Source organism: Chlorocebus sabaeus, chromosome 8, assembly GCF_047675955.1.
Source record: "Chlorocebus sabaeus isolate Y175 chromosome 8, mChlSab1.0.hap1, whole genome shotgun sequence".
NCBI lineage: Eukaryota > Metazoa > Chordata > Mammalia > Primates > Cercopithecidae > Chlorocebus > Chlorocebus sabaeus.
This window is the reverse complement of record NC_132911.1, coordinates 119,299,722-119,315,899: the sequence shown is the minus strand read 5'-3', so window position 1 is coordinate 119,315,899 and position 16,178 is coordinate 119,299,722. Positions and strand designations below refer to the sequence as shown.

Genomic DNA, 16,178 nt, shown 5'->3' with positions numbered 1-16,178 from the left:
ATGTGCAAAAATGTTCATAATTGCATTTTTTAGAAGACAGAACAACCAAAACAAAGTCAGTCCAAAATAAAAACAGGAGAAAACTCTGATTGTCTTTCCAAAAAAGATTAATTTATTTGTAGAATTTTCAAGCAGTGGAATGTTTTACAGTAGTGAATTTAGTAAATGACAAGTGACTACAACATAAATAAATCTTGTAAGAATAATTTTGACTGAATAAAAACAGATGATAAAGACAAGTCGCATTGGGATAGTTTTTTTATATAAATTCAAAAGATAACAAAATAAAACTGCATACAAATATTCATGTTATATGTATATTATATACATATGAATATCATGCATGTATACATGTACATACATATATGTGTATGCATGTATAAATACATCTGATATATACACATACATCTGATTTATACACATGCTTGTATATGTATGTATAAATACATATGACACACGTGTATATGTATGTATAAATACACATGACATATACACAAACATGTATATATGTATAAAAACATATGCATGTATATATGTATAAATACATATGATATATACACATGCATGTATATATGTATGTATGCGTACATATATGTATATATGAGATACTCATATGTATATCATATATATATTCTACTGTACCATAAATAGTACTTTCTTTATCATATGTAATCATATCTATATCCATATAGAATCTCTTCCTCTCTCCACACAAATAGATCTCAATTTATGTAAAATCACATTCTATAATTCTGTAATGAGTTCAGTTTTTAATTTGTTTGCAAACTTAGATGTCAGTGAATATGTGTGTGTGTATTTATTTGTATGTCACTAACAAACATTGTACAACTTTAAAAGAAAAAATGAGGCATCAATTCTCATCGCTGCCCATGTAGATTAAATATATGAAACAATGATCAATCTCGCTGTTAAAGAACTTACTATTAAAGAACTGCTACAGACTCAGTAATATAATTATTGTCTAGTACAAATATTAAAATGTTCATTGTTGGCCAAAATGTGGAAAACAGCACACATATTTTGGTAGTATATGCAATGACAAGACTCTGTGTGTTAGGAGATTTACGAATGCATTTTAAAATTTTTGAACAGTGCTTCAACTTTCAGACATAAAATAGGTAAACTCAGACTGAAAGAGTTGACGTTGGTTGCAGCAGGTGGTCAAATTAATTTAGGTCCTGCTCAGTCTCTATCTCACAAAAGCTCCGTGAAAAATGTGGACTGCGTACTTTGCTGATTCCAAAGAAGGGATTTTTATGATAATCATTTAATTATCAAAGTATCTGAAAATTCCAAGTATACAATGTGTTAATACAGAATTTCTAAAAGGGTGAGGGCCTTCATGATTACATTTAAATTAGTATATGTTATGTGTCATATTTTTAAAAAAATACCTAATAAATCAGTTGCTTGTAATACCTTGAAATAAGCATGATAGTTCAATTAGAAAATACCTATTGTGAGACAAAAAGTTACCCAGGATATTACAGTTCACCAGAAAACAAACAAGCAAACAAAACCTCACAAAGATATTACCTTTATTTGTATACATTATTTATTAGAAATTTCAGAATTAATGCTTCTGAATACTATGCAAGAACAGTTATCAAGTCTTGGAATAAGATACATTTTAGTCACAGTTTCAATTCCATTTTCATTTGTGTAAATAATTTGCTGTTCCTTATTTACTTTCTGTTTTGTAGAAAGACTTGTCTTTCTATATGAACATTTTGTAGGGAACGTTTACCTTTTGAAAGGGAATCCTAAGTTTGATTTTTAAGGTATGGTGTTAGTAGTATTTTTTCTACCACTTGAAGATATAAGCACTTCATTGCATCTCCCCAAAAGCCAGTTACTATTACTGAGCAAATCCTAATCCTATTATTTCAACTTAAAAATGCAGGATGAGTAAACAACATAATTATTTTCATCCAGAATTTCAATGTATTTTAGATTATGTTCTGTAGACTGTTTCTCCTCTTTTAACTATTTTACAGTTCTTAAGGATTGACCTAATAATCCATCTGTAATTCTGTTTTTGTCTTTGTTCCTGCCACTCTTTTCTCATTTTTCATTTTATCATTTTACAGTGGCAGTAATGCCACATGCCACTTGTTGTAGACATTTATACCAACAATGCATATATTACAAAAATGACTAACTTTGTTAGATTTCAGACCTACTTGAACTACATTTAAACTTAAGTATTTGAATCACCTTCCTTTTCCCCACTTCTGTGATAATTTATCTGTAGTTGTTTGGTTCTGTAATAACCAAAAAATACCTCTGAAAGTCTAATCAATTAGTATTTATGATTTATTCATTTACTTTGATGCCTCATTTAGTCATTGAAGAATAAAAACTGTGGTTTAAATTATTCATTGATTGTCTTTAAGATTTAAAAAAATATTGAAAGTAATATACTGTTATTTAGTAAAAAGAGCTCTTCAAGTGATGACATAAACCTCAAGTTAACATTTAAAAGAAAAAAACAAGGCATCCCTCAGAGCTGTACTTCACATACACTCTGGGTTGGTTTATTATAAAACTAAAAATATTATCAGAGCATAGTAAAGGAGTAGCATCTTTTAGCTGATTTCTTTCTAGACACATTCCTCAATGCTTTATGAATTATGAAAATAATTCATAATATTCTCTACTAATGAATGAAATACTACTATTGTGAATAAAGACTATTGTGCATTGAAACATGGAAGGATAAAAATGCTTTTTTATGGCACATGAAAATTCTATAAAGTAGAATAAGGAATAGCACTTATTTTTTCACAGAGGTTCTAAGTCACTTGAATTAAATACAAATTTGATATTTTTAGGCAACTTGATGTCATTTGCCAAGAGAGAAAGCATGATTTAGTTCCTTAATCAAAATTTCTTTGACTTGTCTCCACGTTGTCGAATATTGTATGGGACACAGTGACATTTTATAAAAGCATGTCCCAAATATTTTATGCAGCATACACTGAAACATGCATTTATTATCTGAAATTTAAATTTAACTGAGCATTCTGTGTTTTATGTGATGACCTTATGCTTACGCTAAGGAGATCTATAAAACGGCATCTTTTTCCTCAGATAATATGAAGAAAGTGTTTGCCATCAGTGTGGCAGGAGGATATAGCATTTAAATTAATGCAAAGCATATATTTGTAAAAAAGTTGAAATTAGTTTGGCTTAATGTACCCAGAAGTTTTAGGAGTTTTTAACTAATGAAGAGTTTATTCATAGGATCACTCAAAATATGCCATCTGTAAAATATCAGTGTACATCTTAATATTTCTCCACTGCTTTGTGACCCTACATATTAAATCCAGCATCCTGAACGTCCAGAGCTGTGATTGTCCATTTCTTTGTTATTAAGCAGATACTTACTGTCTATTTGGATGTTTTGTGATGAGGGGAATCAATAGATGTGTGAGCTTTGGTTTCAACCTTAGGGTAATTACATATACCTGTAAAGTGAGGTATATATGATTTTAATCAAATACCATCTGTGATTAAAAACACTGAAGAGGAATTCAAGGATTTAGAGTAATGAGGAAGACACTAGATTTCTTCTTGGATCGAATCATTTGGGAAGTCTTTATGGATGAGGGGGTGGTTAAGTTGGGTCTTGAGAAATAGAGGAAAAATTTCCTGAATGTCTTTGAAGTTTTCATGTTAATGCTGATGAAAAGAAAATGCATTTGGTAGGTTGGAGGAGGATCCACATTAATGTACTTTCACAATGACTAAACTTTTATTCTTGAGAAAAGTTTCCTTTTACTGGGGTTTATTATAATCTAGTCTTATGATTTGGAAGTGTGACATTATATTGAAGATCTTGTCAGTTATTATTGAGAGAATAATACATGTCAGAGAATATGCTCAAATCTTTTAGGTACTGATTCCTGAACAACCATTGCTTTAACTATCAAATAACGTACATGAAACAGTAACCATAGATAAGAACAAAAGTATTCTATTTTGCCTTCAATATTTTTATGTTAATTAACTCGTCTGTGCTTCCGCTTCTTTATCTGCAAAGTGGGGTGGAAATATATACTTCTTGTTATTGCTGCGGGCAATATATGTAAATGGCCTAGCACTAAAGAATATTTAAAGACAATCTCCAAACAGTGATAAAGAAAAAATGAATTGGGATTATTCCTGACAATTTTGTGCTTGTAGTTTATTTTATATAGCTGTGAGTGTTGACTCAGAAGGTGTATGTGACTTACGAACGATAACAATGTTGCCATTCATAACAATATTCTTCTTGGACCTGAGTATGGTGGTGCATGCCTGGAATCCCAGCTACTCAGGAGGCTGAGGTGGGAGAATCCCTTGAGCTCAGGAGTTCAAGGCCAGCCTGGGCAACATAGTGAGACCTCGTCTCTTAAAATAAAATCATTTGGGAATGTTCTGAAAGTGCCGAGTATAAACAGGTATATTAAGAGTACACTCCAAGCCAACACACTTCTCATGAGTTATTTATGACCATAGTTGCGTGATTCTTGCTACTCAAGGTGTGGTCTGGGGACCAACAGCATTGGCATCATCTAGGAGTTTGTAAGAAATACAGAATATTATCAGGATCTGGGAAAATTTGAAATAAATGAAGAAATACAGAATATTAGATCCTACCTTAGTCTTCCAGTATCAGAATATGAATTTGAATGAAATCCCCAGGTGATTTTTACACATTAGTTTGAGAAGCATTGGTCTAGATTTTAGCATAGGTTATTGAAAAGTTTATATTGCTCCAGGCTTTTGACAGTAATGTTGTCTTTTTAATATGTTTTCTGTCATTCATTTAGATCTGATAATAAAAGGAGAAAGGAGTTGTTCAAGTCTCAAGAGCACTTTGTAGCAGATTGCCTTTTCGGCTTCACCTAGTGGTGTTCAATAGCCTGAAAGGTTGAGCAGTTTAGCAGTTTACTGCTTAAATGTCAAGTTTTACTCTTTTTTCATTAATAGTAGTAAGACCCAGAATCTTAAGATTCTGAGTAACAGTAATAGTAAGGTCATTGCAAGGTCATTGCCTGTATTTTATTAAAGCCTTGGGAGTTAGGAGATGTCTTGTGCGTTTATTCATTAAGTTGCTCAGAGTCATGATGTAGCTAGTAATACAGTTTATGGGTCCTGGTCCCTGCATTGGTGTCATTTGAGGACTTTGCTAAAGTTAAACATTTAGATTCTCAGATTATGCCCAGGATATTCTGGTTCAGTGGGACAAGGAAGACTTGGAATCTCTACTGCTGAGAAAGAAACTCTTCAGGTTGCAATGCTGCCCAGCCTGTTTTGCAAACCATTGCTGTAGTCAGTTTCTTTTTTCTCGCTTAGAAGACCTTTTCCATCCCTTGTGTTTTCATTTGGCGTATCATCAGTAGTTTACATTTATATACAATTAGAAAGGTAGGCAGTGGAAAATAGAAAAATAAAACGTTGTTCTGGGAGTCTGAAGCCCTGTGTTCTTGGCTTGATGTAGATGAAATGGGTAAGGCACTCTTTCTCCATTTTACTATCTGTGAAATGGGCCATATACTTCAGTGGAATGTGAGAACCTGTAGACAGGAGTGCTTTGAACTTTCAAAAGAAGTGTGAATTGAGCTTGTTTTTACAACCTTGTAATATCCTTCCTGTTAAAATGTGTTTTCCTTTTCGACATAAAACCTGGTTCTCACGGAAAACTTACCCCTGCACTTTCTGTTTCCTTTGTACTTTATACCTATCCCCACTCTTCTCTGTGTTCCTACAGCTCTCCAGCACCTGTACCATGGGCGGTTTTGCCTAGGTCAGTTGGTTCACGAGGTCCTCTCCGGGCAGATCAGAGCAGCTCCTGCTGAGACATGCCAGGAGTCAGGGAGTTTTCCTTTGGGACAGGAACTTCAAACTAGAAAACCTAGAAGACTCAGACACCTTGTCTCAGGGTGTGATACCCTGTAATGAACTCATGTTTTGGGCAGGGACCTAGGACCTTGTATATTTGGGAGGAAGTACTAGTTAAATAATAGATGAAGATGATGTAACTTCAATATCTACTTATTCTGCAATCTAGAAATATTTTTAATCGACCCCTATCCCTTCATCTTTATTCAGAATTAGTAGATATTGAAGCAACATAATCTTAATTACTTAGGTATATTCCTAGATATGCCATGTTCTAAACAACTTTTAACGAATACATTCATAAAACATCCTTACCTCCCAAGGTTTTAATAAAACACAGGTAATGCCCTTACTGTCTTTGTTATTTAGAATTTGAAGATACTGGCTCTGACTGCTATTAATGAAAAAAGAGTAAAGCTTGACAATCAAGCAGTGAAAGGCTAAACTGCTCATTCTTTCGTGTCATTGAATGGTGCCAGATGAAGCAGAAAAGCACAGACTATATTCTACCGGGCTATGTCCTAAAGCAAAGGATCTTCTAGGACATACGCTTGGTTTTAAAAATACATATGTATTTTTTGTAGTGGTTGAGGTACATGGGGGAATGGCAAAGAATTATACCAAATCATCAGTTTATAAGTTTAAACTCTTGCAGAAACAGTACAGAATGTGGATTCACAGGGAACAGAGGGGTTTTATTTAATTTTAGGATTTATACTGATTAACTCTCATTTACTTACTTAATATGCACAAGAACCCTATCAAGAGACAACTTTATTTTCATTTTGCAGATGAGGAAACTGAGACAGGTTCAGTAAATTATTCAAAGTTACTTACATTGTAGAATACAGAGCCAAAGTTTGAAGCTTAAGCATTCTCCTTAAGAGTCTACACTCTTCCATGTGGTTGATTGTTTCACCAGTAAGAACTAAGAGACTACTGTTTGAAAATAATTTTGCTGCATGGTCCACAAGAATTTTGTATTTCTTTTCATGTATGTTGATCCTTTCTCCTTCTTGTCATCCTGGTATTTACAGTCTTAATATCTTGAAACAGAATCACTATAATCCTTTGGCATTTTGTCACTGGATTTACCAGTTTTGGTAGAAGTGTCAGTGGTAATTTATAGTCTTAATTTATAGGCATGGATCTCTTTAGAGATTTCAAGCAGAGATCTCACCGTGTCAAGGAACCACAAATATGCTAAAGTAGACAGTGAGTCCATTCTAACCATCTTGGGGTGAAAATTAATCATGGTTTGCTAAGTGCTTTCAGAAGTTTTTGTTGTTGTTTTAATTTCCATGACTCAATATATTGTGTAGAATATATTCAGTAGGGTGATTTTGGATTTATGTGTTTATCTCCCATTAGGTTAAACTAGAATGTGTGTGGTTTTTTTGTTGTTTCTGTTTTGTTTGAGATGGAGTCTCGCTCTGTCACCCAGGTTGAAGCGCAGTGTCATGATCTCGGCTCACTGTAACCTCCGCCTCCCAGGTTCAAGTAATTCTCCTCCCTCAGCCTCCCAAGTAGCTGGGATTACAGGCCCCCTCCATCACACCCAGCTAGTTTTTGTATTTTTATTAGAGATGGGATTTCACAGTGTTGGTCAGGCTGGTCTCAAACTTCTGACCTCAGGTGATCTGCCTGCCTCTGCCTCCCAAAGTGCTGGGATTACAGGCGTGAGCCACCGGTCCCTGGCTAGAATGTGGTTTTGATAAGAAGCTGTTTTAGATGAGATCCACAGAGGTTCTAGGTCCTAGATTTTAGGTATTGTCTATTGTCTTTTGTATTCTTAGTCCTGTTTTTGAGATTTCTGGCCTTGACATTGGTGACAAGATTGTTTCTCTTGGTCATAACTATCTTCACATTAAAGGTTAGGCTATTTCCACTTGAGGACATTAATTTTACTATTGTGCTTTTATGGTCACTTCATCCTCCCATTGTTTTTCATTTGTTGTATTTATCTTTACTACTTAATGAAAAAAGTAGGAGAAAAGATTGGAAACAATTTTCTGTAAAAAGTAAATATCCATATTTACTCGACAAAATGTAAACTCTTGTGTGCTACATTAAGCACTCTCAACAAATACTTGAGATTTTGTTACATGTTTTATACCTTTGAATTTTGCTTCCATAAAATAGGAACATTCTTTTGGAATTTCAGCCATCTGACATGTCTTATAAAGAAATGAAGTTATTGATAAACATGACAGCCCCAGAGTAATTAAAACATGCAACTGAGCACCTACTCCCCAGCTGATTGCCTTCTTTTACCTTTGAAGAGATCCCCTATCCCTACCATGACCTACAGAGCTCTAGATAACCCTTCAAGCTTGTCAATTGACATTCTTCCTCTCGTTTATTCCTCTAAAACCACAATGTCCTCTTTTCAGTGTCTCAGACTTGCTAGAATGTGGCTTCCTTTCCCCTTCCTCATCCTCCAAGGATAGTTTCTTTTCACCCTTTGATTTTGTATATCTCCCTCAGAAAGTCCTTCCTAATTACCTACGCAGCCCTTGACACCAATTACCGTCCATTTCATTCTTAGTACCTGTCACACTTTGTCCTTACAGACTTACAGTCATGTGAAACTTCCTGTCTAGTCACTCCTGACTAGACTCTAAGCACCAGGTGGGCAAAGACTTTCTATCTTTTATTCACCAATGTGTACCCAGTGCCTGGCAAAGAAATATTTTGATGATTATCAAAAATTACATATATGAGTACATAACTTGTATCTTACAGCTTTAAGTAATATCTCACAAAATTTATTTTGTTACTTTAAGTTGGTAATTCATAGCAAGTGGTATCAGGGAAGTAGAAAGTGTTTCCCTGATATTTATTTAGAAAGCCATACACAGCTTTTATAGTTAAACAAAATATACCTTATTCCACATCACTTGTGTATCTTTTGGGTATGCTTTTTACAGTGCAATACTTCTGTTCTTCTTTGTTAATCAGATATTTGTCCTAATATAGCAGCTACTGTTCTCTCTTTAACAGAAGAAGATGGTAGGGGATGTGATAATAAAATCGTCTTGTTTTATGCCATTTAAAAAGAAAACACACACATACACCCTTTTAATGAATATATTTGTAAAGTCTCTATTAAGATGTTTGACACTCAACAGACCCTCAATTTCTTGAATGTGTATATGTTCTCATAGATGGATAGACTTTGTTTCGAGAAAAATCATGCGTTATATGTACATCTTATTTTCTAGAGTTTAGATCAGTCAGCAGTATTTTATTCATTAATGGATTTAAATTTGATGACCGAAAATAACACTTTATTTCTTTTTTCAAATCATTTCATAATTTGATAATGATTTATTATTTTATATTTAAATTTAGTTCCTTTTAATATATTGAAAAGCTGTACAAAGCACTTCAGCATTAGAAATTGAAGTGTATCTACAGGGGGGAAAATCCTCAATTTAGTTTAAACAACAGAAAGTGAAAAGGGCATTTGAAATCAGGGGTGGAAACAAAAGAATAGTGAGTTAAATAATATAATTAATGATTATCCATCAGGGTAAAATGCATCTCTCAAGGTAAAATGAACAGAGTGGGGCATTTAATAATAATGCAAACTAACCAGTTTTAATGCTAATCACCTGGAATGGATGCGCCCAAGCACGAGCAGCATGCGTGCGTGTGGTGCATGGTGTGTGTGTGTGTCTGTGTGTGTGTCTGTGTTATAGCTATTACTGCTAATATAACAAGGGAACTTTATATAGAACTGAAAATGCCAGTTAATTACATTCCAGTTTTGGGGTGTTAAGAATATTGTAGTTCTTTCTACCTAAAGCATTGCATGAGTAGGTAGAAAATTCAGGTGCTTAAAGGCTATTAAAAATAAAACAACCCTTCAGAACGCTGTCTTTGCAATAACTGTTTTCTTCTTCTCCAGGAGAGCACACAGCTGCTACAAATGCCGTCAGTGCAGTTTTACAGCTGCCGATACTCAGTCACTACTGGAGCACTTCAACACTGTTCACTGCCAGGAACAGGACATCACTACAGCCAACGGCGAAGAGGACGGTCATGCCATATCCACCATCAAGGAGGAGCCCAAAATTGACTTCAAGGTCTACAATCTGCTCACTCCAGACTCTAAAATGGGAGAGCCAGTTTCTGAGAGTGTGGTGAAGAGAGAGAAGCTGGAGGAGAAGGACGGGCTCAAAGAGAAAGTTTGGACCGAGAGTTCCAGTGATGACCTTCGCAGCGTGACTTGGAGAGGGGCAGACATCCTGCGGGGGAGTCCGTCATACACCCAAGCAAGCCTGGGGCTGCTGACGCCTGTGTCCGGCACCCAAGAGCAGACAAAGACTCTAAGGGATAGCCCCAATGTGGAAGCTGCCCATCTGGCGCGACCTATTTATGGCTTGGCTGTGGAAACCAAGGGATTCCTGCAGGGGGTGCCAGCTGGCGGAGAGAAGTCTGGGGCGCTCCCCCAGCAGTATCCTGCATCGGGAGAAAACAAGCCCAAGGATGAATCCCAGTCCCTGTTACGGGTAGGAAGGTTTCATTTTTAAATAATTCATTTGTTTTGAAGGGCAAAAGGAGGAACACACATTCTTTCTATATGAGATTGTGTTGTGTGGTGAAGTGAGACTTAATGATCTGTCTCAATATGGGGATTTAGACTCCTAAGGCCGAAGTGGCAGCAAGTAGCTCATGTGTGTTTGTGTGTGCTGTGCACTTACTTGATAGTGTTAGGCAGTCACTTGTTTGTCTTTGCTCTTAGCTCAGATTGAATGTTGGTTAATCATTCCTGGTGACTATGCAAAACAACAAGGCCATATTTGGAGAAGGGAGGTTTAGAATCCCAGAAGGATGTACATCTGTTACATTGAAATAACTAAATGGCTTTTACATTTTAAGCTGCTGTGACAGTATATGGTTAATAAGGAAGTCAGAAGAGATTTAAATCACTAAGAATGTAATGTCCTTGATGAGATGTTTATACAAAAATACAGAGTTTTTTAAAACCCACGATATAATTATGTACAAATGACAATGCTCGCCGTTGTCGAGTTGCCAACAAGAGGGGGAAAAATGAGAAAAGCCTAAATGTGAATAGTATGCAAAGCGACCAAAGAAGAGTGCCATGCATTTGATATGAACAGGATCTTTTAGGGGGAAAGACCTAGTTCCATGTGGATAAAGAAAACAAAACCTCTGAGTAAGGTAAGATCCTCGATTGCTCTCTTCATACTATGTAGACTCAGCGTTGTTAAAAAAAAATTTAGATTTTGAAAATTCATGAGCTCCCAATAAGTGGTAGTTGCTCAATGCCTGACACACCACCTCTTGGACATTTTACCTTAACTCTGAAAGTTTTGAGCTTTTCTGGATGATTTTGAAGCTTTGTTTGTGCATAGGAGGTAGGATCAGAAACTAGCTAACCTTTACAAAAGATCCAGTTAGGAAATAGAGTTCCATTAGCCCGGTGCTTTGACCTGCGGGTCACAGACCAGTCAGTTCTCTCTGGATGTATACTGGGAAGAAAAATTGCTCTTCCCAATGTCAGCTTGGCTGCTCTGCTCTCATTTCCTGCAGATTCTCTGAAGCCTATCTGTGCTTCTCAGTATTCTCTAGTGGAGTTGAAAAACGCCCCTTAGAGGTGCACAGTTAATTATAAAAGCTGTTACCTTTCCCATCTGTAGTCATGCCCTGGAGCTAAGAGAAGGGCTTGAATACAGAAGAGGAGATGCCCCCTGTACAGAGAGAAACAAAGAATCCTTCCTGGAGGGAAGAAGCAAGTTTATTATGAGTAACTTGGGAAAAAAGAGAAACAGTTTTTGTGCCCTTCAAGAGGGGGTCCAATTTAGGGAACTCCCTTCCAGTGAATATACATGGAGCTGCATTTTTATAATTGTCAATATTTGTTGTTTTCTCAGCATGCCATTACTCCTCTGGCCTCAAGTGACTTACAGCTTCTGGTTATAAGGCAGGGATGGAATGTCCTATGTTTTATTACATTCATACTGCATTTTGAGAGTGTGGTATATTTGGGGGCCTTATATCTATATCACTGGAACCCCTTTCCTTCCTTTTTCCACTTAAAGTTGTTTTCATCCATGACATCTTCATTTGACGCCATATTGTTTTGACTGTTTCTGGAATATTACCTTTTCTGCCATTGTTTATATAGTCTAAGACTTTGAAATGACAATTTATTAAGCAATGGTATAAAAAACCTGAGTGTAGTGGTTGCATTTTTTCAGCAAGATGGAGATGATAATACTTTTCTAAAAAATTGTTTTTCTCAATTCCTCCACTTCCTTAAATCTCTGATTTCAAGTTCTATTGCATCATTTTAACCGCCTTTTCAGTTCCTCCACATTAGCTGCTGAAGTAGGAAACCTTCAACAAGAGACTCCTTAGCTATGTTCTACAATAATAGCCAAATTCCAACCCTATGATTTATTATCTTCAAAGGCTGTAATCTACTAAATTTCAGAGATCTGATAAAATTACATTAATATATACATATACATGCATATGCATATATAAAAGGAAGAGCATTGAATCATTCTGTGGTTGTAATAAAATTTAAATCTTTTAAGATTCACATTTTATATTTGAATAGTGCTTTTGGAAATCACCAATTTTATTGGATATTTGGAATAGGAAGGGTAGCCAATTTAATTTATAGTGCAACATTTAGGTTATTAGCTGTATATGAAATTTTCAGTGTGTACATATCTTAGATGATGCGCTTTTTAAGACACCTAACAGAATTAAGAAACAGCCCATTCTGATTGTGAATTTGACACAAATTCTACTTTGGTGGTATTGGTATTCTCAAATTATCATAGCGAATACATACCTCTAATTCATTACCCTGCCAGTGGTAGAAAAAAAAAAAAAGCAGAATTTTGAGGTCATGTTTACTAAAGGCAGAAAAAAAAGTACTTGAAGTTTGTAGTTGCAGAGGCATAGTTATTAGTGAAGATGTCCTGTAATAATTTAAAATATACCATAGAAATAGACAAATATAATTTACATGTTTTGAACAAAAATTACAGTAGTATTTAAATATGCCTACAGAATGCATATTTATATATTTTAAACAATAAAATAGAACTCGAAAGTAACTACATTACAATTGTTTGGAAATTGTAAGCAATTTAAGGAATGTAAACTATCAGATTTTAAAAGTACCTTTTAAATTAAATAGTTTATTCAATATAGCATTAATAGAGCAAGTGTATTAATACATTTATATATCCAGTTTCTAATACTAAAGTAAAACTTAACCATTTAAAAATATTATGCAGAGTGATATCACGAATTAAGTATGGAAAACTTGCACAACAGAAAGTGTTGATTTAATATAGTTCAATACTATGCTGGTAAATATTTAACATTTTAAAATAAAAGGCTGAATGTAGTTAGGATTGTGTTACAAAGCACATAATTAAATGTTGCTTTCAGCATATTAGTCTTTCTGATAACTTTTTTTTTTTTTTTTTACTGGTTTTAGCAATGAAAGTTTGCTGTACTCCTCAAAGTGAGGAAGGAAATACAAGAATCACAAGAAGAGCTAAAATTTCGAAATGTTCTCTTCATTAACATTACTGGTTTTCTCCTTTTTTTGGCCTAGGCAGGGTCAGTGTTTGGCTTAAGTTTTGTGTTCAATATAATATCATTTATGTGTATTTTTATTTAGTGAATGTCTATATTTTTCCCTTGTTATTAGTATGAAGTTGATCTTGATATAAAAATTTTAAGTTGCATGTGCCTCTGTGTTGACTACTGTGCTTTGAGTATGACAAAAGGCACATTGCCATAAACTTGATCTTATAAATTACTCTAGGAAAACTAGGTTTTATGTTGCATATTAATCACACAATATTTCTTTTCTTTTTTTTTGAAACGGAGTCTCGCTCTGCCGCCCAGGCTGGAGTGCAGTGGCCGGATCTCAGCTCACTGCAAGCTCCGCCTCCCGGGTTCGCACCATTCGCCTGCCTCAGCCTCCCGAGTAGCTGGGACTACAGGCGCCCGCCACGTCGCCCGGCTAGTTTTTTGTATTTTTTAGTAGAGACGGGGTTTCACCGTGTTAGCCAGGATGGTCTTGATCTCCTGACCTCGTGATCCGCCCGTCTCGGCCTCCCAAAGTGCTGGGATTACAGGCTTGAGCCACCGCGCCTGGCCAATCACACAATATTTCTACAAAATTTTTGAGTATTTTCTTGTATTAGTAGGAAGAAGTATTAAGGCCTTTAGAATCTTTGCTACAAATAGTCTAAGCTTATATGACAACTTTAATTTATTATCTTAACATTTCTAGACTAGATCTTATAAAACATGAATCACCTCCTGAAAGTGGTCACCAACATTTACTAATAATATTTTGAAAACTCAGTGTTTTTATTTAGATTTAAGGTTTAGGTCTGTGAAGAGGTTAGCATGTTTAACATTACCTGTGCTAAAAGTATAAGTAAATTATTTTATATATTCCAATACATGTTTCTTAACCATTTTAAACTAAGTAGTGTAGTATAGTCAGCATTCATGTAAAGTTGTCTACTTTTCTGACAAGTTTTTTTTTATGATGTACATCTACACAAAGGTTTTTATTTTTTAGATAAACTTATGCAGATGCAACTGTATTAATCTTATTGTTTCCTGAATAAGAAATTCTGGATTTTATTTTTGTAATGGAATTTTTAGATTGGATATTCCATTGCAGAAAAGTTGGCTTTTTATCTGATAACTATATGAATAAGGATCCAAAAATTGATCATTAAATTTCACAAAAAAATTAACTAACATCATATAGTTTTTCATTTGTTAATAAAATGCAGAAGTACAGTTAAGCTTATTGGGTTAATCTTTAGGGGGAGCTCATGGCAAATCAACATTCAGGTAAATTCCTCCATGTTATTTGCCAAAACAGAATGTTCTAGATAACTTATAGCTCAGATTCTTCCGTAGGTTCAAATGCTGTAGCTATTAGAGCACTGTTTTCTTGCACCTAGAGGAAAGATAAATCTCCTTGAGATTGATCTTGGTTTCCAGTTTAAATTTATTTAGGAAAGTCTGTCAGTTGTAACATCTACATTTTGTGCTACTTGGCTTCAGCAGAGATGCTCAACCATGGGCCTGGGGAGTTGAGTTCCGAGTTCTGGAAGTTGAGTTCCAGCTTGAGCCACTGACTTTCAAAGGAAGGGCCTCCCGGGATCTCCGTTCATCTGTCGCTTGGAGAGGATCATACTGCCTGCCACCCTCACAGGAGTGTTGTGCAGCTTAGTTAATTAACGTTTGTCAGGCCATTTGAGATCCTCAGATGCAGAGTGCTAGATAAGTGGAAATAGTCTGATTATTTGTTCATTTTGTAAGTGTGATACCAGGACAGTACAATGCGAATGTTATTTCCCCTTTTCTTCAGCAGCGTTAAATTTATAGTTTAAAGATTGTTGATACCGGACAGACTATTGAGATGCAAAAATGTTCTTTTGGGGACAGTCCGTTGGCAGCCAAACAGACGTTTAAACAAGTGACAATGTTGAATGCCTTTACAACCACTGACAGAAGACTGCAGGAGCTTTTTTTTAACTAAAGATGGTCTGAAGTGAAAGGTGATATTAATTGTTTTGCTTCATATTTAATTAAAATGAAAGCAAAATTCCAGTTATCATAGAGGTAGCACTGACTTAACATAATGTTTATGTACGTAACTGTTTTCTCACCCGATTGGAACTTTTTACTTGTGCATAAAGTACCAAAGAGATCAGACTATATCAGGAAAAATGGGAAGTATATACCTCTCTAAACACTGGTTATGAAGCCGTGACTTTAGGCCCTGTTGGTAGTTTCTCTTTAGGTAGCAGTTGATATTTTCTTTGCCTGAGAGTAAAATAAATAATTGAAAATTATTGACTATATGCAGAGATGAAGAATCCTTGCACATGTCTGTGCTTCTTTGCTATATAGATGGATTTCTGTTGACATCTATTTGAAAAATATATGATTTAAATTCAAATATGTTTCAGTTGAGATTTAAAAAATACAATCCACGTATCAAATTCATTATATGTAACACCGAACATGACAATTCTGTTTTACCGTGTAAAATTTAAGTAGCTTTTTCTTATTTATTGATTATTCATCTTTTACATTTATATACCATCTTTGATAGTAGAAAACAACTAAAACCAATTCCATAGGTATAGAAGTTTGGTTTTATTAGTTTGATTAATGAGGTTTTCAAGTAATCTGATTTCTTTTCTATAAGTCTACTTCATTAGCCCACA

The 16,178-nt window shown here is 35.0% G+C and overlaps 1 protein-coding gene across 6 annotated transcripts in view; it reads left to right on the top strand.

The window, feature by feature from the left end:
- Nucleotides 1-16,178, top strand: part of TRPS1 (transcriptional repressor GATA binding 1) — a 260,386-nt gene that overhangs the window by 73,074 nt on the left and 171,134 nt on the right. For all 6 annotated transcript variants that reach the window (XM_008001399.3, XM_008001403.3, XM_073018321.1 and 3 more), the window contains one exon: nucleotides 9,824-10,427. In XM_008001399.3, the coding sequence (XP_007999590.2) occupies nucleotides 9,824-10,427 (604 nt within the window). The remainder of the gene's footprint in view (nucleotides 1-9,823; nucleotides 10,428-16,178) is intronic.